The sequence below is a fragment of the Gopherus evgoodei genome, chromosome 16 (assembly GCF_007399415.2).
Source record: "Gopherus evgoodei ecotype Sinaloan lineage chromosome 16, rGopEvg1_v1.p, whole genome shotgun sequence".
NCBI lineage: Eukaryota > Metazoa > Chordata > Testudines > Testudinidae > Gopherus > Gopherus evgoodei.
This window is the reverse complement of record NC_044337.1, coordinates 1,706,218-1,730,361: the sequence shown is the minus strand read 5'-3', so window position 1 is coordinate 1,730,361 and position 24,144 is coordinate 1,706,218. Positions and strand designations below refer to the sequence as shown.

The 24,144-nt window shown below is 52.7% G+C and overlaps 1 protein-coding gene across 3 annotated transcripts; it reads left to right on the top strand.

Annotated features, from left to right (window-relative positions):
* The first annotated feature begins 845 nt into the window (after positions 1-845).
* LOC115635907 (ectonucleoside triphosphate diphosphohydrolase 8-like) lies at positions 846-23,939 on the top strand. Of its 3 annotated transcripts, none has more exons than XM_030535245.1 (10): positions 846-1,163; positions 9,410-9,535; positions 10,166-10,283; positions 11,158-11,308; positions 12,027-12,186; positions 12,809-13,039; positions 14,990-15,256; positions 17,500-17,610; positions 19,295-19,432; positions 21,614-23,939. In XM_030535245.1, the coding sequence occupies exons 2-10, from the start codon at positions 9,422-9,424 to the stop codon at positions 21,824-21,826; spliced, it is 1,503 nt and encodes a 500-aa protein (XP_030391105.1). In that variant the 5' UTR covers positions 846-1,163; positions 9,410-9,421; the 3' UTR covers positions 21,827-23,939. The 3 variants fall into 3 exon arrangements, with proteins under 3 accessions (XP_030391105.1, XP_030391102.1, XP_030391104.1); XM_030535242.1 differs by having other exon boundaries at positions 846-1,543; XM_030535244.1 differs by lacking the exon at positions 21,614-23,939 and having other exon boundaries at positions 846-1,543; positions 19,214-19,295.
* Positions 23,940-24,144: the final 205 nt, after the last annotated feature.

Sequence of the window (24,144 nt, the reverse complement as noted above, 5' to 3'; positions counted from 1 at the left end):
AAGTTTCAAGAAAAACAAGCATAGCCTACTAATAGTAGATGGGTAGTAGTAGCAGATAGATAAAATAAAATAAAAAGAGTGAGTGAAAGTAAGATAGAGAGTAAGTGAGAATACTCTAGTGAGGTGGGTCACCTCTTTTTTAGGGCACAAGTGCTGGAAATCCTTCCTCCTATGCCCAAATTTCATTCCTCACCCACAAAATGTCAGGGTACGCATTACTCCATAGGCTAGTATGTTTGTGCATGTTGATGACATCTATATACATATATAAGTTTCCTTGTGGTGTACTTGTTAAGTCTGTGGGTACAAAATTGAAAAACTCCCTATGCCATTCTTCATTGGCTATTGGTTTAGATAAAAGGTCTTAGACATATGCATGGGTGCTTATCTATTTAAGTAACAGCAGCAAAGAATCCTGTGGCACCTTATAGACTAACAGTAACAAGTCTCAATATATAGGTCAACTTTGCTTTCTGCGTAAAATGTCTTAATATAGAAAGTATCAGAGGGGTAGCCATGTTAGTCTGGATCTGTAAAAGCAGCAAAGTATGTTAAGCTAAGGCAAAGTTAGCATCTCTATATTAAAAGCAGCAAAGAGTCCTGTGGCACCTTATAGACTAACAGACATTTTGGAGCATGAGCTTTCGTGGGTGAATAGCCACTTAGTGGGATGCATGTAGTGGAAATTTCACCCACGAAAGCTCATGCTCCAAAACGTCTGTTAGTCTATAAGGTGCCACAGGATTCTTTGCTGCTTTTAACATAGAGATGCTAACTTTGCCTTAGCTTAACATGCAGGTGGGTTTTTTGTTTTATTTTGGATTTTTTTTTTTTTGGCCTGTAGGTCTCTTGCATTACAGCCAAACTTATTTGTAATATAAATCTATAAACCTATTACAATACATCAAATACTTAAACTATAAGAAAGACAGAAGCAAGCAGGTTAGTGCTATAGGCTACCAGCTGTATCTGCACTAGCAGGGTTTGAGAGCGATGCTGCGGTAGCTAGGAGCCTGGCCCAGCTTCCAGTGTGGACAAGACCTGAGTGTCTGCAGGAGGAATTTCTCTGACTCTGTCCTGGGGGGGAACAATTTGTCCCCATTTAACCCAGACTGTGCTTCTCTCTTTGGCACTGAGAAGGGTCTATTTACCGTTGGACTCTGGTAAGGAAAAGAGGAGAGAGGGGATGGGAAGGAGGAAAACAGCAGAGAACTTGGCAGCAAACCCCCTGGCGCTGAATCGCAGAGCCCGAGTCCGCTGCGTGGGCCTTACCAGAGACGTTTGGGCTGGGCCGGGAGGCTGGAAACCCGGGCGGGGAGGGTCGTGGCGGTGCCTTTGCTTTCGCTCTGCTTCTGCGGAGCAGGAAGCAGCAGCCGAGCAGAGCGGGGTCAGCGAGGCGCCAGCGCTCGCTCCCCGGCTGTCTGCAAAGCCGCAGCCGCGTTCCGGGGCAGGGCCGCCTGAGAGCCAAGGGCTGCGCGGGCCCCGCGGGGCGGGCTGCAGGCTCCGCAGCAGGAGGCGGCTGTCCTGGACTGCTGCGCGGCAGGTAACGAGTGACCCCGGGGGCTGGCCTGGCTCGCGGGCCGCTCCGAGCCCCCTTCGCTGTCAGGGTCGGCGCCAGCTCCCCAGCAGGATGGCGGGAGGAGCCCGGGGGAGTTCACTGAAATGCGGCGGGAGTTGGGCATGTGGCTCCCTCCGATCACAGACCTGCCGGCCTGGCTCCGTCCCAAGGGCCGCCTCGCCCCGTGTCCTGGCTACACAGGCACCCGTGGCTCCCGTGGGGGGCGAGCACCCTGCAGTGGGCAGCTGGGGGCCCATCTATCCCCCACATTAGTCTCCAGGGGCCTGGCTCAGACCTGGAGGCAGACACTGTAATACCCCCATCCCTCTTGTTATCCCTGTAAATGCCCAATCCCTTTTTGAATCTTGCATTGTCCTTGTCTGTATTGTGGTAGCACCTAGGAGCCCCAGTCACGGACCAGGACCTCCAGTTTGCCAGGTACTGTACAGGGAGGCAGCCTCTGCCCTACAATCTAAGTAAATTGGCCTTGTTGATTTTCTGTGGCAGGGAGTTCCACAGTCTAGCTGTGCACTGTGTGACATAGTAATTACCTCTGTTTGTTTTGAATTTGCCACCTTTTAACCTAGCCTATATTACATTTAAAATTCAAGACTGGATCTCTGTTACATCATCTCATTTCTCTCCCTGGGGCCAGTTCAGGGCTGTTCCTATAATTCACCATTTAGGAGGTTTGGGGGTATGATGAGGGCCTGTCTCTGCATCATCCTGGTCCCTGCAGAAACCACATAGACTCCACCGGGTGTGTGCTCAGTGAAACTGTATTTCGATTCCCCTTTACCAATATCACCACAGTCCTCCGGGCTCCTGCGTGTTTACACTCTGCAGAGCTTTAGGACCTCTCAGCAGGATGTAACGGGAACAGAGATCTCCCTGCAGAGGCCTCTGCATGGCTAGACTTAGCTAGCCCTGTTCCTCCTCCTCTCCCCTGCACGACCTTCCTTCCTGTGCCTTTTTTATCAGCCCAGGGCTCATGGAGCCAGCTGAGTTCTTACCCTCCCAGCCCAGCAGCCTGACTGGATCATTACCCCAGTCAGTTTCTCCTGGGGCACTAATTCACCTCTCCGTGGCCAGAGAGCAGGCTCACCTCTGAACTCCCTGCACTGTCACAGGGGGCATCATTAGCGCTGAGGGAAGCTCTCAGGCGTTACCTTTCCTAGGCTTTACTCAGGGTGTGGAGAGAAGAAAAACCATGTAATGTGAACTGGGTGAAGTGAAAGAGAAGCTGCATCACTGCATGTTTCCTACAGTGTATCCTTACTGTGCCGCATTCTCACCACATCCTACCTCCCGTCTAACGTCCGGCCTCTTTAGCCTCTAGTGCCAGTGAGAGTCCAGAGCACATGAGAGAGGACGCTGTTGTTGCACTTTGGTTGTAGCACAGGCAATACAGCCCGCTGGGCACCCCAAGGCCTGTCGATGCCCAGCTCACGCAAGGGTTAGCCAGCTCTAGAGATCCCTAGAAGAACCTGCCCTTTGCCTCCTTTGGACTGGCTCCCTTATGGCTGTATTCTCAATGGCCCAGTTAGTTTCCCTGCACAGCATCTCATTTCCTGCTGGGGAGGTGAGCAAGATGGGAGGAGGGGGAGGAGCATGTGGAGACTCTCTGCCCTGTGCCTACGCTGTCTCTGTCTGCCAGCTGTGGGGGGTCAGTTTTGGGAGGTGAATTTGGACATGCCGAACAAGCTTCACACCCTGACCATGCTCAGACACATCACTGAGAGCTGCCATTCCCAGTAAGGCCTGGCCTTGGGGTGGGAGACCAGGGAGGTTGCCCTAGGGTGCCAACAGCTGGAGCAACATTTGGCTAGGTTGGTTTTTGTTTTTTCCCTCCTTGGATGGTAAAAGGTCTAGGGCTGGCCCTGTTCCCACATTCGTCAGCTGCCCAGCACCTCAGCAGAGCATGGGCCAAGCTCAGCCCACGTGTCAGTGGGCACCATTCCCACTGACTTCAGCCTCCACTTAACTTTCCTGACCGTGGCTGGGAACTCCTCTTTAGTACCCTGTGCAATGCCACCAGGGTGCTCCCCTGGGCTTTGGGTCAGGCTAATGGAAGCTGCTGGCTTATGGTTGGTACGTGCTTTCCTCTGCTGCCCTTGGTACAATCCCTCTGCCAGGCCCCACACCTTGTGCGTGCCAGTGAAAAAGAGACTTCTCCTGATAGTTCCTGCTCAGTTTTAACTGAGGGAGCCCAGCGGTCTGCCCAGAGGGGAGAGCATTACAGTGTTTTAGATCCTGCTGTGGGGTGACTGTTGGTAAATGCTGGCTTTCTAATGCTGACAGCTACTGGTGAACTGGGATTGGTGCCTGCCTGAGTGCGATCAACATTCCCCCAAAGTTTGGGGGCTATATGGCTATTTATTTGGATTGTGGTAGTGCTAGGAGGGCCCAGTCCAGATCAGGGCTGTGTTGTATCAGGCACTATACAAACACAGAGGAAGACTTAGGTGTAAGACCTGTAATTCTTACACCTTACAAAGGCAATCAACACACAGAGGTGGGAGAGAGGGATTCAGTCAGATTGTGGACCCAAGATTTTGGCCAAGGTCCATTTCTGAAATCCATTTACTATCTCGTTTGTGAGGCCTTGGAAGAAGGGATCTTATGTGATTGCTCTTTCCAAGCACAAGAGAAATTGGCCGCAGAGGGTATTATATTCAAGGCAAACACACAGAGAAGTTAAATAAGAACATCAAATACTCTTGCTTGAGGGTTGCAGCATAGCACTACTTTTATTCTTAGAATCCAAAGCGATAACATATAGAAACCAAAACCAGAGAGAGATGAAGCAGGCTGCTCCCTAAGGCAGAGAGGCACAATTCACCCCACCTTGTTCCAGCTTGCTCTTTTCAGACTGACTCTGATCGCATGCTTCCCCACAGAGCCCCCTACCTGCAAGCAGAACAAGGAACCCCACCACACACACCACTTTTGTGTCTTGTCTACACTTGCAGTGGCATGTAGGGTACAGGCACTACATGCATAGCTGTATGCATCATAGAATATAAAGGTTGGAAGGGACCTCAGGAGGTCATCTAGTCCAGCCCCCTGCTCAAAGCAGGACATATTCCCCAGACAGATTTTTGTCCCAGATTCCTAAATGCCCCCCTCAAGGTTTGAGCTCACAATGCTGGGTTTAGCAGGCCACTGCTCAAACTGCTGAACTATTTCCCCCGTCCCTCCAGCATTGGGCATCCACACTTGTCGCTGCATTGTGTAGCCACATGAGGAGCAGGGGGAGGCAGTAAGAAAAAGCTGCTAAAAAGAGCAGCATAGACATGGGAGGCACAGCTTGGGCATGTATAACCGGGTAGGGTACCTGCCATGGGGGTTCAGGCATGTAGGGAGCTCTGCTCTTCTCACCTAAGCTGTGCCTCACTGTCTACACTCCTATTTATACCCGTGCTAGCTTGGCACGCAGCTGTCCTCTACATACTGTCCTCGACATGCTGCTATAAGTGTAGACGTACCCTTAGGTTGTGGCTCTACTTGGAGCTGGAGTGTGATTCCCAACTCGAGCAGACATGCTTGTGCTAGCTCCCATTGAGCTGATGCACTAAAAATAGTAGTGTTGCCACGATAGCACTCACTCAGCCCCGGTGGGAATGTCCTCAGGTCGGCTCGCCTGTGCTCCTGCTCACTGCTGCCCACACCACTACAGCTACAATACTAGTGTTAGCAGAAGCTTTTTGACAATATAGTTTTGTGTTGAAGAATGGGTGAGTCATCAAAACCCAGCGTTTTCATGGGAAAGGGTGGGTTGTGATAAATTTCTCAACTCAAAAGTTTTTCAGCAAAAAATTTTGAAATTAGATGTTTCATTTTGAGATTTTTCAAAATGAAAAATTCCGGTTTTCCTATTCAAGATGTCTTTTGGCTTTGTAATTTACACTAAAAAAGGGTCAAAACCAAAATGAATTTTTTTACATTGTTGAAACAAAATGGTTTTATTGACCTGAACTGAAATTGTTTTCAGATTTTCAGGTCACACAAACATTCAAGGTTTTGACTTTTCATCCTGATTCAGAATGCAAAAATATTTCTTACTCCTGAACATTTTTGCAGGACAGGAGAACCATTCACTATCCAATATCAGATGGGTAGCCGTGTTAGTCTGGATCTGTGAAAGCGGCAACGGTCCTGTGGCACCTTATAGACTAACAGATGTTTTGGAGCATGAGCTTTTGTGGGTGAATACCCACTTCGTCAGATGCATGTAGTGGAAATTTCCAGGGGCAGGTATAAATATGCAGACAAGAATCAGGCTAGAGATAATGAGGTTAGTTCAATCAGGGAAGATGAGGCCCTCTTCTAGCAGTTGTGATGTGAACACCAAGGGAGGAGAAACTGGTTTTGTAGTTGGCTAGCCATTCACAGTCTTTGTTTAATCCTGAGCGGATGGTGTCAAATTTGCAGATGAACTGAAGCTCAGCAGTTTCTCTTTGAAGTTTCTCCTGAAGTTTTTTTGCTGCAGAATGGTTACCTTTACATCTGCTATTGTGTGTCCAGGGAGACTGAAGTGTTCTCCTACAGGTTTTTATATATTGCCATTCCTAATATCTGATTTGCGTCCATTTATCCTTTTTTGGGGGGACTATCCAGTTTGGCCGATGTACATAGCAGAGGGGCATTGCTGGCATATGATGACGTATATTATATTGGTGGACGTGCAGGGGAATGAACCGGTGATGGTGTGGCTGATCTGGTTAGGTCCTGTGATGGTGTCGCTGGTGTAGATATGTGGGCAGAGTTGGCATCGAGGTTTGTTGCATGGATTGGTTCCTGAGTTAGAGTTGCTATGATGTGGTGTATAGTTACTGGTGAGAATATGCTTCAGGTTGGCTGGTTGTCTGTGGGCGAGGACTGGCCTGCCACCCAAGGCCTGTGAAAGTGTGGGATCATTGTCCAGGATGGGTTATCCAGTTCTCATGAAGCTGTACCTACCCCCGGGCAGTTATAGCTCAGGGAGATGACTGTGTTGTTTGTTTGGATTGAATTGAAATGGGGGGAATTGGAAGCATTTTGGAAATCCTATGTGCATGTGTGTTGCTTGCTGACCTGTCTCGATGGACTGCTCTTCCCATGCTACACCATTGAAAAGAACAGACCTCTCAGCTGATGTGCAGCAGCGAGAAGACAGGGGCATTAGAAAACAAATGGCAAGAACACGGCCAATCTCTTCTGAAATGTTTTCATTTTCTTTTGGATTCAGATAATGAATATTCCCTTCGTGCATCAGGAATTGCTTGTTTCCCTCTTTTTCCTTCTCAATCACCTTCCTCTCCCTGCCTAACCCTTCCCTGCTCTTTACCTTGTTGGCACGGGGCTGTGTGACCAGTCTGGCAGAGAGAACAGAAAGACCAGAGTGGGTTGACTAGTGATGAAATTAACTGGAACACAAGATCTCAAAAGAAAATCCCCACCACCTGACTACTCCTGAGGGAATTCTGTGCCAAAAAAATTCAATATGGTGTGCACAATATTTTAAAATTTTGCAAAATTCTGCCTATTTGTCAAAAGAACTTTATAATCACACCATTTTCAATTATTTGTTGACAAATAATTTGAAATAAATTACCAAAATGATTGAAAATGGTGTGATTATATTGTTATTGTGTTTCCATGTTATTTTGACAATTAAAATATGCAGAACTTTTCAGAATTTTACATCTTTTAATTTCTCGGTGCAGAATTCTCTCAAGAGTACCAGGGTTCTGTGTGTCGCAGTCTGATTGTGGATGGCTCAGTGGGGGGTCTGGGTGCAGGGGGGAATCTGGGGCACAGGGGCTTGGTGCAGGATTCTGAGTACGGGGGGAATGGACTCTGCAACAGGGGGCAAGGTGAAGGTGGTTAGGGCTCAGTGTGGGGAGGGAGTGGGGCTGGGTGGGAGTTTGAGTGTAGCTGGTTGGGGCTCAGTGAGGTGGGGGTCCGGGTATGGAGGGGCTCCTGATGCAGGGGGTGAGGCTCGGCGTGGTGGGGGTTTGGGGAGCTCGGTGGGCAGGGCCGGCTCCAGGCCACAGCGCGGCAAACGCGTGCTTGGGGCGGCACACCGTGGGGGGCGCTCTGCCGGTTGCTGGGAGGGCGGCAGGCAGCTCTGGTGGAGCTGCCGCAGGTGTGGCTGTGGACGGTCCGCTGGTCCTGCGGCTCCAGTGGACCTCCTGCAGACACACCTGCGGCAGCTCCCCGGGAGCCGCGGGATCATCAGACCCTCCACAGAAACGCCTGCGGCAGGTCCACCGGAGCCGCGGGACCGACGAGTGGCAGAGCGCCCCCCTCGGCGTGCCGCCGTGCTTGGGGTGGCGAAATTGCTAGAGCCGGCCCTGTCGGTGGAGGGTGGTTCCGGGTAAACAGAGGGGTCACTGTACAAGGAGCTGCTTCCCTTCTCCACTCAACCCCCATGCATCTGGACCCCCCTGCACCAAACCCTTCCGCTGAGCCTCTCCCCACTCCCAGAACCTCCCCCCCCACCCAAGGTGCAGAGCTTCCTGCAGCCAGGGGAAGTTTCTGGGGCTTGATCTGACCCAGTTCTGTCTGCTCCAGGCAGGGAAGTGGGAGGGGGGACTCTGTCTCCATCCTCTTCCCCTGCCTCCCCAGCTGTGACTATTGTCCGTGGGTTGCCGGGCATCCCCAGACCCTCCTCCAGCCAGTGATTTACTTCTCCCCCTGGCTGCCTGAATATTTGCATATGAGCTGTGGAGATGTCTGTAGGGGTGAGTGAGCACTGGGGCAGCTTCTCCTTCCCCATAGAAACCATTTTCTGCAAGGAAGCAAAGGGGCGGGTGGTCTGCTGTGCTGCAGTAGCACAGAATTTCCCCAGGAGTAACCTGTCCAATGACTATTCACAAGAAATAATTGGCTTGAAACTGAGCCATACGGCATAGCTGAGCTTGCTGGTCTCACCCCCCCCAGACAACACCTGGCACCCCTTAATGCGAGAGCACAGAACTAAGCTCCAGGTTCACCTTTTCCCTCTGGGACCTGGAATGTTTAACCTCTGAATCCACTTGTAAAGTGAGGGTTCTTCTCTCCATACTGCATGTGTGTGTGTCTTAAGTTATGAATGATGTAAAGTGCTTTCTTTGCATGCCTATCATTACACTCCCAACCCTCTTTATTTTTCGGTATTAAATATATTTTAAACAAAAATCAAACCCGACCCCATCCCATAGCCCTAGATCCAATGTGTGTGCCCTGTCTCCCACCAGACCCAAACAGCTCTGCTAGTCTAGAAAGGGGAGGCGAATGTGGGGAGGGGCAAGGAATGGAAAGTGAATCTAGAAATGGTGCAGGATCTTGCACTTCAGCTTTGGGTTACAGTCTGGATGAGCCTGTCTGCTAACTAAGAGAGCAGAACCTGCCATGGGGTCAGAGATGATGGAGTTGGACAATGGGGGTGGCATTGTGATTGGCTGTTCTGCTCAAGTTGTTACGCCAAGGGCCTACTGCAACTTGAGCTGTGCTCTGCATGGTGTGGCATGGAGCAGAAGTAGCAGTCACCAGCAGTTCCGCCTCTCTGGGCTGGGCCAGGCCTGCATATTATGTCATTTGGTCTTATGGGAGCTCTTTCCTCTCTGAGCCTCCTCTGCTCCTCCCTGCACCAAACCCACCACCAGGGTCATCTTGTTTGCTGTACCATCAGGATGTACAATTGCTCAAATAACGTTTACTTGTGGAGCTGGAACAGACTCACTGCAGCTGTGACAGGCTCAACGGGATGTGTTAGCCACCTACCGCCCTTGTCCTGAACTATCTGTAAGAGTAAACCCAGGAACTTGCTGGAAAGCAGGAAGATGGGATGTGTTTGTCTTGACACAGCTTCTGCTTTGCTCACAGATTGGCGCAGAAATGTTAGGGCAGGATGTCAGGTGCCTTCTTGCAGTGGCTGCAGCTTCAGGAATAGCTACCCTCATCCTCATCCTTGTTCAAGTGAAGGACGTTTATCTGCCTGCAAGAACCAAGGTAGAGTACATTGCCTGCAATGACTGATACAGAAACCTCCGCCAGCTGTGTGGGTTTGATAGCCTGTTAGAAATAGTGTCACATCCTTTTCCATGTCCCCAGACCTGCTGTGTGTCTTCCTGTCTGTTAATGGTTCTGCTGTGTAACTAAACTAGTTTCTCCTGACTTTTATTTCTACTTTCTCTTTTCCGATCTCATGAGCATCTTGTATGTTTCCTCTCCTCTGCCTCCTTTCCAGGGTTTCATGTTCCTTTCCTGTTGTCTCTTTCATTCTTGCTTTTCTAAGACTGTTGCAAAACTACCACTTCCTGATATGCCAGCCCCCGATAGCCATGAACAGGCCCACAGGTTTGAGCCATTCCATGTGTGTCTCCAACTCCTGAGAACTCTGTGAATGCCACTGCAGGAATGTGAGACTTGCTGTTTCACACCTCACTTTCCTTTCCACCTCGGAACTTTATCTAACTGCAAAACCCAAGGGATAGAAACAAAGGCCTGGTTAAAGCCAGGCTGGAAGGTCAAGCCTGAAAGTGCAATTCTTTGTATGCAAGAGTTGAGAATGCATACAGCAGCCCTTGTGCAGCGGTGAGCACTCTGTGACGCCATCTTCCCTCCCGGCTCCCCCTTCAGTATGGGATGGTGTTTGACGCCGGCTCCTCGCACACGGCCCTCTACATCTACCAGTGGCCAGCGGATAAAGAGAACGGCACCGGCATCGTCAGCCAGGCTGAAGCCTGCACCGTGCAAGGTCAGTCAGATGTTTCTCTCTCACCCTTATGCCCTCCACTGGGTTATGTCCATGTGCCAACAAATGTGTGTGAAATGCTTCTGTCAGGGGCAAAGGCTGCTGTGCTATTTACTGTCCTGCACTTGCATTACCCCTCAGGCCTAACACCACCTCCTTCTGCCTGGATCTCTATGTTCCAGGGATAGCAACTGGGCCCCATTCATCTCTGGTGGGACTCCACAGAAGTCAGTGGAGTTGCACCAGGCATGAGTTTGGCCTTTGCCATTATAGGTGCATCACAAGCGCATATATTACAGGTGGACTTTGGTCCTTTAGCTACCTGCAGTATAGTGCAGTGGACCCCAGGGAGCAAAGGTGGAAGCTGAACTGTCCACCACATCTCTGTGCCATGGAAAGACCTACAAATCCAAAATGGGAGAAGTGAGTGTGACCCTCCCCCATCCCTAGACTGCTATCTGGAAAGCAGGGGTGACACCCAGCTGTACTGTAAAATGCAGTGAGCCTGGGGGAATGAGAGGTCCCCAGCGCAGCCCCAGACCTGGACACCCCGACTTTTGTCTGCATTCAAGCTCTGTGTCGTGGTAACGGGCAGACCCAGGATGCATGGGTGTCCTATGGCCCAGCCGCCAGGCAGGAGCAGCCTCTCCCACAGTGCTCTGCTGCAGGAGTGTCATTTGCTATGGGGCAAGGAGGGCAGTTCCCGCCAGACCTTGGTTGGCCCTCTGCAGATTTTTCCTACATCTATATGCTCCTCTTCCCTGCAAACAACTGACCCTCACTCTGGGCTCTCCAGCCCCAGGTGCCAGCAGTGTTGCCAGTCCCTGTCTCAGGTGCCTGGCTGAGCTCAGGCTCTCACTGGGATGCTTTATTCCAGGACCTGGGATCTCCAGTTACGCTGACAACCCCACTAGGGCCGGAGCCAGCCTGAGAGCCTGTCTGGACAAGGCCATGACGATCATCCCTGCAGAGCAACAGAAAGAAACGCCCACCTACCTGGGCGCTACTGCGGGCATGCGGCTGCTGAGGTACCGGGAGTGACTGCAAGTAGGGCAGCTCCGCACAGGGAAAAGCCAGTTCCCACCACACACAGGCCTATGCTCTAATGACCGCAGCACTGGGTTCTTGCGGGGCTGAAATGATGAGGCAGTGATAGCTTGGTGGTGAAGCCTCCAGTTCATCATAGGCACAAATCCTGCAGGGCTGACCTGGCCCTTCCTCCCTCCCAGGTTAACCATTTCAGTCACCTGCCATTCGCTGGGGGAGTCTTTGGGGACAGACCTCAAATCCATGCTCTGCACAGGTGGTAACGTTTTCCATGTGCCTCTGTCACATTCATGCAGCTTGTCCACCTACTGCTTTCCCTCCACGCCAGAGTGAGCTGCATGTCAATGGTGCGCGTGTGCATTGCTAAACTCCCGGGGTGGGTTTGAAGAACCGGTCGGTCTAGGTAAGGCTCTTACCATCGGGGCACCATGGCAATGTGAGGAGATGCAGTTGACATTTTCAATGTAAGTGCCAGAAACTTGTAATTAAGCATTAACTACATTCCTGTTCTGTTACTGGCTGACTTGATGGAGTGTCAGGAGCAGGGCGCCCTTTTGTCACCCACTTCGGCACCTCCAGGGAAGATGCTTGTGTTCAGGTTTAGTACCCCTCTGGAAGGGATTAGATTAGGCAGTCACTGTGCATGCCTCACCATATCTGTCAGGGGCCCAGTGGAATCTCTCCCCTCCTCGTTCGCAGGGAGCAGAACAGCACAAAAGCCGACCTGGTCTTTGCAGAGGTCTCCAAGACCATCCGGCAGTACCCTGTAGATTTCCGTGGCGCTCGGATCCTCACTGGGAATGAGGAAGGATCCTTTGGCTGGATCACAATCAACTACCTGCTGGAGATGCTCATCAGGGTCAGTGCCTGTGCAGAGGGGGAAGGGAAGGGAGTGACCTTGGCTGGCTGGGCTGCTCCTTTCCTATGGAAAATGGATCAGACGAGGAGCCAACATGGCAGGTCGTCTCAGCCCCGCTCATTTCCCAGACGTGCTCCCTTCTCTGGCTTGTTCCGTCTTGGCTTCATCTGGGAATTCCCACACCACATGAGAATCCAGGGCTCTGGAAGCTGGATTTTGAGTCCCTGACACCCCTGACATAGGACCAAACCCCTCACAAGAGAAGCTGGTGATTCTTTACTTAGGAGGGTGCTCTTGTCTCCCTGTCAGCTTCAGGCAGCAGCTTCTAGTAGCTTCAGCTGCAGGCAGCAGCACTTCCATGGCAGGAGGGATTTGGGGAGACCGTGGCCCATGCCAGGCCTCAGCTTTTGGATGAGACAGATGTCTAGTTAAGTGGCGGAAAAGACACCCCCTGAGTGGCAGCTGGTCTCCTAGGCCCCACATCCCAGTGCAAGAGTCTTGGACACTGATTAACAGACATGCTTCCTTGCTCAGCTTGTGATGCTGCTTTCCCTGACCCTCCAGTGACACTGTTCTTAACTCTAGGCACCAGCCGTGAACTGATTCCATGTGGTGGGGGCAGTTCTCTTTCACAGGGATGCGGATACATCCTGAGGCAGCTGCAGTTGTGGGAGCACTGGACCTTGGAGGAGCCTCAACCCAGATAACCTTTCACCCTGGTCGTGCCATTGAGGACAACAGCACCGAAGTCCTCTTCCGGTTATATGGGACCAACTACTCACTTTATACCCACAGCTACCTCTGCTACGGAGAAAACCAAGCCTTGAAGAAGCTAATTGCATCCCTCAGAGAGGTATTCTCCTGAATCTGCCCATTCCCTCTTCACCAGGCCAGGGGCTCACTGAGTCTGGTAGCACAAGCACAAGTGTAGTGGGATGTGCACTTGGCCCTATGGAGCTATTGCACCTTTGGCTGCCAAAGGCAAAGCTAGTAATAACTTGGCACTTCATATAATGAGATCCGTACCTGTCAACTACTTACCCCTATTGCTCCCCGTGTGGGAGGTGTTAACCCTGTGCTGCAGAAGAGAAAGAGGCAGAGAGAGGGCAACACCTTAAAATATTACCTCTGATGTTGGGTACGTGCTGGAGGTGCCTCTGACCTGGTTTTCAGAGCCAAGTGGCACCTGCAGCTCCCACTGACTAGAACTGGGGATGCCAAGCACCTCTGAAAAGCTGGCCTGAGGTGTCTCAGGTTGGGCAACAAACATAATGGCTGTGTGCCAGTAGCTGCTGTAAGAGGCTCATCCTACACTCCAGGAGGAGTCTGTGACCCAGGTGGCATCAGAGCTTGGGTTCTTGTGGTGCTTAACTCCCCTGGCTGTAGGCAGGGATGTGTGTGCAGCACAGAGCTTTACCCAGCTCCGTGAATACCAGCAGCATAGCAGGCTCTGCATGGCCCTGTGCCGTTTAACTTCCACGGCAGATCTATGGGCCTCCTTGTGCAGGGAGCTGTGATCTGACTGCGCAGAGGCGAGTTGCAGGGAGATTAGATGCCCTTTCAGTCTATCAGCGGGTTTCTGGTAGCAGGGCACTGGTGCTGGGGCACGTGCATGTGACCCAAGGCCCTCTGTCGAGGCTTTGGCTCTGCACCTGAGACAGCTGACCACAACTCGCATGACAGCTTGGAGGCAGCGTTTCCTAGACGAGGGAGCCTGCTCAGTTGGGACAGACAGCAGTGTCAAGGAGGGACGGAGCAGGAGCTCTTGGCACTAGGCAGGCAAAAGGTTTGGCAGGATATTCCTGCAGGGACAGGGTTAGCAGCCTAAACAGGGAGAGGCGGCCGATGGGAAGGTGCGTCAGAGTCTGTGAGAGACATGGCCCGCTGAGGTGACACTGAAATTCTGCTGCTGGTGGGGTAGCCAGTCCACAAGCTGTCCCCTGGCTTGCTGGCTCCAGTTCCTGTTACAAGTTGGGTGAAAGAATGAGAAGTGCTGGGCAAAATGTCTGAGTGTGCAGAGTGTTTTTGTAAAGATGAATCAGTGCCTGCCGTTGGCTTTTGGCTCTTCTCCACCTGTGCTCCCCCCTTTAAAACAAGCTGATCTAGCACACGGTGACCTGACAGGAAATATAAACCCAGTGTGAGATTGTCCATGCAGCTGCACACGTGCAAACCACAGGAGGATCCATGGCAAAACTAGCGCCCTTCCTGCCTTAGGATCTCCATTGAGGAGGCTCTGGATGGTCCTGAATCTCTGTGGTTGTAATGTGAATCTTACCTTGATCTTTCATTACATGGGAGTGAATGTCTCCCAAAGGAGCGAAGCCAGTGGGGTGCAGGACTGTGAGCCAGTGGAGGCGAAAGAGGAGGAATGCAGAGCACTGCTGCTGAGGGATTGGTCCTAGTCCAGCCCTCATTCTGCTGAGTGTACACAGGGGCTGTCAGCCTGCAGGAGCAGAGCAAGGGGGGCTGGTCAGACCCTTCTTGATTTTTTTTCCCTTCCCCATCCGACAGTTTGATTCCTGCAGCCGGGTAAGAAGGGAAAGGATATCACTGCTTGGAATGGTCCCAGAGTGGGAAGGGAATGTTTCCCTCTGAGAGATTAGCAGGCTCCTCAGCAGGATTCTGGAGAATATCCAGTGTGCATAGGGATGGGCAGCATCTTGGGGCTGCCCTCTGCTTTCTCCGCTGTGGGATGTTCCAGACTACTAGGCTGGCTCATGTGTGTGTGTCAAGTGGTGGGGACGAGGGTTTGGCTGCTATCCCAAGCCTGAGAGCTGCTAACGGGTTCCCCTCTCTCTAGGAGAACCTCACCTCTCAGCAGATCTCCCACCCGTGCTACCCTAAGGGATACGAGGAGAACGTCACTGCCGCTGCCCTGTATGACAGTCCCTGCGTCCCGGCACCAGCTGCACATGACCCCAGCCAGATTCTCACGGTGCAGGGGACAGGAGCCCCAGCGGAGTGCAGGAGTGCCATCCAGAAACTCTTCAACTTCACAGCCTGTGGGGCCAACAGGACATGCGGGTTCAACGGGGTCTACCAGCCCCCAGAGCATGGGCAGTTCTTCGTAAGGGAGCCTTCCCTTCTCTTCTAGCGGGCTAGCACACTGGTGGGATCTGGGTTCTGAGGGATCTCATGCTGGCTGAGGGTCCCTGTACCTCAGGCGGAGGGGGGGTGCTGTGGGGGGAAATTCCCATTGGTACTAATGCGAGTGAATGTCTGAAAGCCAGGACCAGCCCCGTGCACAGAACAAGCGGCTGCTATGTCTCTCGTGACATTTCCTTCCAGCATATGGCATCTTGGTGATCTCGGGCCGGGGGCACATGGGGCAGGGTGTGGGACGAGTTACAATTTGTAACTGTCTGTAAACGTGGGAAAGTGAAGTGGATGTGTTGTCTACATGGGCAAGTTGCAAAGATTCAACTCTAAATCAACGTGGGTAAAGCAGTGCCCAAACCTATGTGGGTTCTTAGAGCACGTCTACATGGCAATACCAGGGGTGACTGCAGCACAGGTGGCCATAGCTGTACTAGTTTTACCAGCATTAGAGCGACTACAGGTAGCAGTGTAATGAGGCCACACAGGCTTCACAAGCGCACCAGGGACTCGGGGTTTGTCCTGCTAGCCTGCGCTGGACCCCCGCTGCTGTGTCTACCCTGCTTGTTTTAGCCGTGCTAGTGTGGGTGAAGCTAGTGCAGGTAAATCTGCCTGAGATTACACTCCTCAGCTTGCAGGATAGACATCCCTCAGTTCAAACCAGGCTACTTTTTGGTTTCACCTACGTTGATTAGGAATTGGTGAAAGTGAAACCAAAATAAATGTCTCTCGAACTGCATTCTGAGCATCCGCTGACCTAACTGTTTAAATTCTCACTGTACATTAAATTCACGCAATGTCCCCATCCAGATGAGGCCTTAAGAAAGGAGGGGGCTCCCAGCTCTGCAGCACCAGCATCACCCAGACATGCTGTGGGTATGTGAATAGGCAGGTCACATGGACCTTCCTATCCTCAAACCTCAGTTCTGAGCTACAGCACCCGGCTCCTAATCCAGTGCCCCTCTTGTCTGGAGACAGACTTCCAGATGCTGGTGGTGCTCGTGTGGCTTCCACCAAAGGGACGTGGGACGATATCCCTCTGTCCCCATAGCGTGAATGTTGGAAAATTCAGAGCCAGCTCTACTGTTTTCGCCACCCCAAGCAGCGCGCCGAATTGCCGCTGCAGACGGTGGGGGCAGTCTGTGTGTCGTTAGGGCGGCACGCGCGTTTCTTCAGCGGCGGCAATTCTGCGGCAGCAAGACAAGCTGCGCCGCTGCGGACAGCTAAACATAGAAGCTGCCGCCAAATTGCTGCCGCTGTGGAAACGCACGTGCCGCCCTAAGGGCACATGAACTGCTCCTGCCATCCGCGATGGCAATTCGGTGTGCTGCTTTGGGGCAAAACCACACAGACCGCCATCCCTTGCAGATTGCTGCCCCAAGCACCTGCTTGGAATGCCTGGAGCCGGCCATGGAAAGATGGGCTCCACTATCCCATATCACGCCAATCCCAAACCTCCCCAACCTGCATTTCATACCTAGGGAGAAGTTCCTGAATGTCTGTGCCCAGATCTGGGCGGCTTGGTGCCTCAGTCCATGCTGTCTCTCAGGGACAGTCACGCTTTCCTGAACTCCCCTTTCCCCCAGCTCCTGTTATTTCCCCGCTCCCAGGGCAGTGCAGAGACTTTGGAGGTGTTGGACTGACATATGCCCATGTCTCCTCTTGCCCATCCATGCACCCATCAGACTATATTCCAGTGCTACCTCTGTCTGGTGCAAGCTGCATCTCATGAATGTAACCCTTCTTATGTACAGCTCTCTGTGCTGGGAAAACTAGTGGTGTTCCCCGGGCTCAGTTCGTTGAACTCATGAGACACTAGGAAGCTTGGGCTGTCCTCTCTGCCCCGTAGGCCTTGGTGATAATACTGCCCTATGAGCATGTGCCCTGGGAAGTCATGCTTCCAGCCATGGGCAGTGGCTCAGTGACTGTGTTCAGATCCCTAGCTAGGTCGGTCCCTGCTGTGAATGGAGAGCCCCCATGCCCATTGCTCTGCTTCAGGCACTGTTCACTGGCACTAATTTCATGTCCAGAGGAGTGTGGGAGAATCTCCCCCACACCCTGCTTCCTTTCTGTGGCTGCCTCCTTTCGGTTAGGGGAGATGGAAGCTGGTTTATGGAGCCTGCAATGAAGAGTTGGGGTGGCTGAGGCCATTGGCCTGCAGAGAGCGTGTCACTGAGGGCTGGCTGCTTGGCTAACCTGCTTTTTTGTTGTAAGGCCTTTTCCGGATTTTATTCTGTCTTCCACTTTCTGAACCTGACCAGCGGGCATCCCTTGAGTGACGTCAGTGCCACCATCGAGCACTTCTGTGCTAAGGACTGGAAGGAGGTGAGACCCCTGGTTAGCAGCCGCCGGTGCTGTTATGTAATGCCTGAATCTAGAAGCAGGGGGGAACTGGAGAACACAAGGGTTCCATTAGCAGGCTGGGATTCTCCTTCTCTTGGGATCTTCTTGTGGGGGAGCCTTGGCTTGGGCAGAAAGATGGGGGATAAATCATTAGCTTTTGGGTTCTCAATTCTTCTGGGACTTCTCCCCCCTGGGTTTTCTGGAGTTCAACTGGCTCATTGTGCGTCAGTGGTCTGCAGAGGATTTCCCCATGGGGAGTGTAACTGCCCCTGCTGCGGTGCCGAATTATTTCTCCATCTCCAAGTGGTGACGCATCTTGCTAGGTTCCCAACCCCAGCTCCTCTCGCTGCCTTGTGCACTATCTGGCTGAGGGGTAAATTCAGCCATGATCAGATCTGCTGAAGTGTGGGCAGCAAACTGAGAGGAAAGATGGAGCAGTGGGAGCTGCAGAGAGCAAGGAAAGAGGGAACTGCAAAGCCCTGTCTATAGCAGGGAGAGAAAACAGCCCAAGGCGACAGAGCTGGAGCCAGCAGTGGCTGTGCTGGCTTAGTAAAAGGAGTCACTTTCCATCCTGGCTGTGTCCTGTGAGCCTAGTTACTTGTGTGAGGGACCCAGGGCCATGCCATAGGGAAGCTGTGGCAGCGGGACTAGGAGGGGAGGCCCCTCTGTGCGGCTCTGTGTTCTGAAGGGATCAGAGCTCCTGCACCAGAGCCATGTCTCTTGGTGACTGGAAGCAGCGAGGATAAGCATGCTGTAGGAGACACCTCCCCTGGAGAAACCCTCTGGCCTGCTGCTCCTTCTCATGCAAAACCTGGGTGACAGATTCTTCATCCTGCCCTCTCAGGATAGAGACTCAGCCAGGCACAAGTCCTGAGGGTCCCAGTTATCCCAGTGGCAGAGCAGAGGGTCATTCCAGTGCGTGAGTGCAGGACATAGCAGTGAGGGGAGTGGGGCTGCATGCCTAGGGTTCAGTGACAGGGTATAGAGACCTTGCTGCCCTCTTGAGGTCCCCAGCTTGGATCTGGCCCAGGTTGGTAGTGACTGGAATCTAAAGCACAGTGGGTGCCTCTGCCACGTGCCTGGCTTGGAGCTGAAATATCAGGTCTGTGAGTGGGGCCAGTGGGGTAAGGGAGCCTCTCTGTCCTGTAGCTCGCTAATTCATCTTTGACTACTGCGGTAAATGTGCCCAATGGCTAGTGATGGGATGTTAGATGGGGTGTGATCTGAGTTACTACAGCGAATTCTTTCCTGGGTGTCTGGCTGGAGAGTCTTGCCCACTTGCTCAGGGTTTAGCTGATTGCCGTATTTGGGGTCGGGAAAGAATTTTCCTCCAGGGCAGATTGGCAGAGGCCCTGGGTTTTGGGGTTTTTTTTGCCTTCCTCTGCAGCGTGGGGCACAGGTCATTTGCTGGAAGATTCTCTGCACCCTGAAGTCTTTAAACCATGATTTGAGGACTTCAGTGTCTCAGACACAGGTCTGATACAGGAGTGGGTGGGTGAGATTCTGTGGCCTGCGTTGTGCAGGAGGTAAGACTAGATGATCATAATGGTCCCTTCTGACCTAAACGTCTATGATTCTTTCCCAGAGTAAAGTTACCAATGGGCTAACTGGGCATCTCTACATGGGAACAACAGGTTTGCACTGACCCTGGCCCCCATGTCCCTAGGTGCAAATGGTGGATCCTGGCATGAACAAGACCCGCCTGCAGGATTACTGCGCTGCCAGCACCTACATTCTCACCCTCCTGCTGCAAGGCTACAAGTTTGACAACCAGACATGGAGCAACATCCATTTCCACCGGCAGGTAGGACATCTCCCTGGCAGGGTCTGCTGCGCAGCCTGGGTCAGGCCCCCTCGAGCAGGTCTGTCCCCAGCCTGCCTTACCACTGTGGGCTCCTGAGGGAAATCTGGTCCATCAGTGCCCAGCTGAGGGGAAATGGAGATAATGGGCCTGTGCACTCTTTACCCTGCTCCCCCTAGCCCAGCATGGGCACTGGAACAGCTCTCCACTTCTTCCCTCTCACTGGGGTAATGCAGCCTGCTGGGGTTCTTGGCATTGGAATCTCAGCATTGGAATCACTGGTGCCATGCAGTGGCTGCCCAGCTACATTGCACAATCCAAATTGTACAATTGTGCCAGTCTGGAAAAAAGTTGCATTTTATGTCTCTTTCTCTCTCTCCCCATAGCCAAAGAAATTAGGAACTGAAAAGGCATTTGAGTTACTCTGCCTGCTCCAATTCTCCTGCAGTCACTGCAGGTCTGTTCCCTTCCCTGGGAGTCTTATTTGTGCAGTGTGGTGCAGTAGCCCATAAGGCTTGTCCCTCCATTACACTGGCTCTCACATACATCCAGCCATGTGGCAGGTGAGCCTGACACATGAGTTATGAGAGGCAGTCAGGTTGCAGGAATCCAAGCCCCCCAGTCTGGATTATAAACCCTGCAGATGGTAGATGCTCTGCATGTCAGTAACCCAGCCCTGAGAGAGTGCAGAAAAAGGGCCTTAAATACATGCCCCTTCAGGGAGGCAACGGCTGTCATGGTAAATGGAGTCACTGTGAGTTGGGTCCTAATAAGGGTTGGAGTAGCTGGTTCCCATGCAGCTGGATGGTGGCTTAAGCTAGACATGCTCAGTGTAACCCAGGCCCCTGTATCCTCTGTAGCTCTGTGGGCCTAAGCATTGCTGCAGCAGCATCCCTGCATTCTATGCAGATCATCGACCAGGATGTGATTTGTGTGTGCTGGAGGACGGGACAGATTATCCCCTCACTGCCGACTGCCAGGTTCTTGTTCCTTCTCTTGATACATCTGATGTTGGCCACTGCCACAGATTGGGTACTGGACCATATGGTGGTTGGCTCTGAGCCAGTTTGGCAACTCCTGTGTTCTGTTATGAGGCAGCTCAATGGAGACTGTATGAATGAAATCTGAAAATCAATGAACCAGTCCTGTCACTCTGGGTTTGCTGAGATTCCATTCAATTTTCCTGATGCTGTCTCCAGCCCCCTGATTTTGCACTCACATGGCAGCACTACATTTGAAGCTGTCAGGCTGGGTGGGAGGTTTTGGCACATGGCCAGGGGGCAGCTGAGGGTTTTGGTACCTGGAAAGGCATGGCAGGGTTTGGTGTTGTGGGAGAAACACATTAGCTGTCTGCTTCTTGAAATGCTCCCTGATGAAACTGCTGATGTTTAACTTGCCACCTTTAAGTTTCAGAATTAACAATTCCTTGAGATGAATGAGGCAGGTCATGGCTCTCTGCTTTCATCTTGAGCTGTCTGCAGGCTCACAGCCAGCACCACTTACACGCTTCTCATTTTCTTCCCAACTGTGGGGGCTACAATGCCCTTTAGTTGTTAAAGTTGCAAATTTAAATTCTAGAGCACAATTTCACAGCAATGGAGGATGGGGGCAGGTTCTGTGACTGGGGGAGGGCTCTGGGGTGGGTTCTGGTGCCAGGCGAGGACTCCAGGCCAGAGCTCCGGGGCCAGGCGAGCGCTCCAGGTCCAGATGTGGGCTCTGGGGTGGGTTCTGGGGCTGGATGAGGGCTCCGGGGCCGGGTGTGGGCTTTGGAGCGGGTTCTGGGGCAGGGCAAGGGCTCCAGGGCCGGGTGAGGGTTCCAGGGCTGGATGTGGGCTCTGGAGTGGGTTCTGGGGCCAGGCGAGGACTCCAGGGTGGGCTCCAGGGCTGTGCGAGGGTTCCAGGGCTGGGTGTGGGCTCTGGAGTGGGTTCTGGGGCCAGGCGAGGACTCCAGGGTGGGCTCCAGGGCTGTGCGAGGGTTCCAGGGCTGGGTGTGGGTTCTGGGGCCAGGCGAGGGCTCTGGGGTGAGTTCTGTGGCTGTTGAACAGCAGAATGACTACATAAGAACAAGTGCATTCGGTATTGCTGTAAATCACTGAAGAAGGCTCTGATTCACCTCCTTCCCTGCCCAGCACTGAGTGCCCGCCCCTTGTAAGTCCATAAAACCTCTCTGCTCTCCCCTCTCAGGTGGCTGCTGTGGATGTGGGCTGGAGCCTGGGCTACATGCTGAACCTCACCAACACGATCCCTTTGGAGGCTCCCAACCGAGTGAAGGGGCAGCGGCCTGACCTGTGGGCAGCGGCTGTGCTCACCACCTGCCTCACGCTGGCCATGATCATCTGGACAGGCCTGGCTCTGTGCTATCAGTGGCCCTTTGCCACCTATGAGACTATGCTGTAGCTGGCCAGTGCTCCTCGGGCTGGGGCACTGCTGCCATCAGGAGCCACACATGGCTTTCCCCGGACATCATGCAGTCCTGTGTTTAGAGACGTTCGTGGCCTTGCAACCCAGTGCCCCTACTTGCTGCTGGAGGCAGGGTCTGGGAGAGAAACCCCTCCCCAGGGAGGGTGGGAATGTTGGGTTTGAAGGACAAATGCCACCTGTTGGCAAATTGGTGACACTTTTCAGTCAGATCTCAGCCCTGTGAGCTGTGCTGGCTTCCTGCTCTCCCCCCACCTCACTTTCCAGTCTGCAAGGCCTGCTGTGCAAACAAAGGCTGTCCTAAGGAGGTGCTGCTGCGTCCTGCAGAGCCCAGTTTGGGGCATGTGTGTGGCCTAAATGGTTTGTGGGAGAGGAGCTTAGTCTGTAGTGGGTGTCCAGACAGTGGGTGGTGGCAATGGAAGGGGTGGAGAGGCTGGTTTACAGGGCTTGGGGAGGGGTGGTTTTGGGTGTCCTGTCTGAGCTGGAGGTGACAGGGTGGCTCGGGAATATGGCAGAGAGGGGGAGTGGTGTGGGCAAGGGCCATGGCTTACTGGATTTGGGGTGCGGGGGGAAGCTGGAAGGGTGCTGGGATTGGGACTGGTGAGGCAGGAAGTACTGGCTAGAGTGCCAGGAGACTCCAGGGCCAGCTGGAGCAAAGCGGAGTCTCCTCCTGGTCCAGTGAGCACCAGCCAACATATTTGGAAGTGTCTGGATGCAGGGGAGCTGCAGCAGCTCTGCAGAGGCAGGGACTTGCCCTTTGGCTGTCACCAGTGAGGGGCTGGTTGTGGCACACAGGAGTGTCGGTTACAGACTGGGTGTTTGGGCCAGGCTCCAGACACTGCCCTGGCTCAGGGTTACAAAAGGTTAATATGGCAGGGATCAGACTCTTTTTACCCTGGCTTATACATGTGTAAGGGAGAGAGAGGAGAGGCAGGCACAGGTGCCACATGGGAAAGCCACCCTGGCATGTGAGGCTGCAAGTTGTGGGCTGCTGTACAAAGAACTCGATTTCCCATCAAACCCAGTCAGACTGGGTGCCTCTTCCCAAACTGATCATTGTGCCACCTTGTCACTGCTCCTAGCCTACCTGTGACAGGCCCTGTTAAAGTGAGTGCCCAGCCCAGCTCCCTCTCGGGATAAGTGAGTGCGCAAGCAGCAGGACACTAGTTAATTACCTGGATCTTATAAAGGGTTATGGGGGCTCAGGCAGGTGAGAATGCCCAGAAGAGGCCCCTGGAGAAAGAATTCCTCAGGGCAGCGGGCTAGGAATCTACCCCTGGTGGCCTGTCCTAGGGAACAGAGGTGCTGGGGAGAGGACCTGTCCCCAGAATGCAGAAAGAGAAAAGGAGAGGGCTTCTGGGGAGGAGTGGGGACTGGTGAGGAAGGCCAGCAGGAAAGGAAGCCAAGAATAGGGTTACCAGTTTGGATGGACATGTTCTTGGTGGTTTCATCATGTCATAATCTTTAATTACCAATGAATCGTGAATTCTTGGACACTCAACAATCCTGGAGGGTTGACAACCCGAACCAAGGAAGAGAGTTCCTGGTGTGAAAGGCTACAAAAGCGAAGGGATATGAATGCCTTGTCTCCATGGAAGGACTTCACCAGGTAGCGGTAGGCTCCCCAACTGAGAGGAATTATATGCTGCTCTGAGGAAACCAGGGGCATTGTGGTTTAACCTCTGTGTAGCCCTTGACCCAAGAGGACTGAGGCCCTTCCTGAGCTGATGACAAGTGGCCCTGACTCCAGAGGAGGGCTCTGAATCATGAGGGGCTCATTAGTCAGGGACCTGGACATAAGTGGAAGTGTTGGACTAAAGTTAATGCAGCCTCTTCCTGCTCCTTAGGATATTGGATGGAGGCCTAGTTGGGTAATGGTTTGCCTTTGGGTTAGATAAACTAGACCCCTGAAGGGACATTGCTCACTATACATCTGTCTCTTTAGACTTATTGAAAGTCCATTGGGGAAACTGAGGTAGAGATGTAATTATGGTTCTGCACAGGGTGGGGGGGTGTCCGAGTTTGAGGACCCCCAGTACATACTTCCAAATAACTCACTAAACATGCTTGTAAATAAAATGAAAATCCTGCACTTACCAGTTCTTTCTGGGTCCCCCCGACACCTTCACAAGCACAAACTCTTGAGGGGCTGGACATTCCAACACAGGGAGGGGCTGCAGCCCCACTGAGGACTGAGGCAGCCAGAGATGCAGTGTTCTAAAGCCCTGGCAATTCCAAGGCATTTGCATATGGAGTTGAACCTCTGGACAACGCAGGGGAGGTGGATGTAGCTTGTA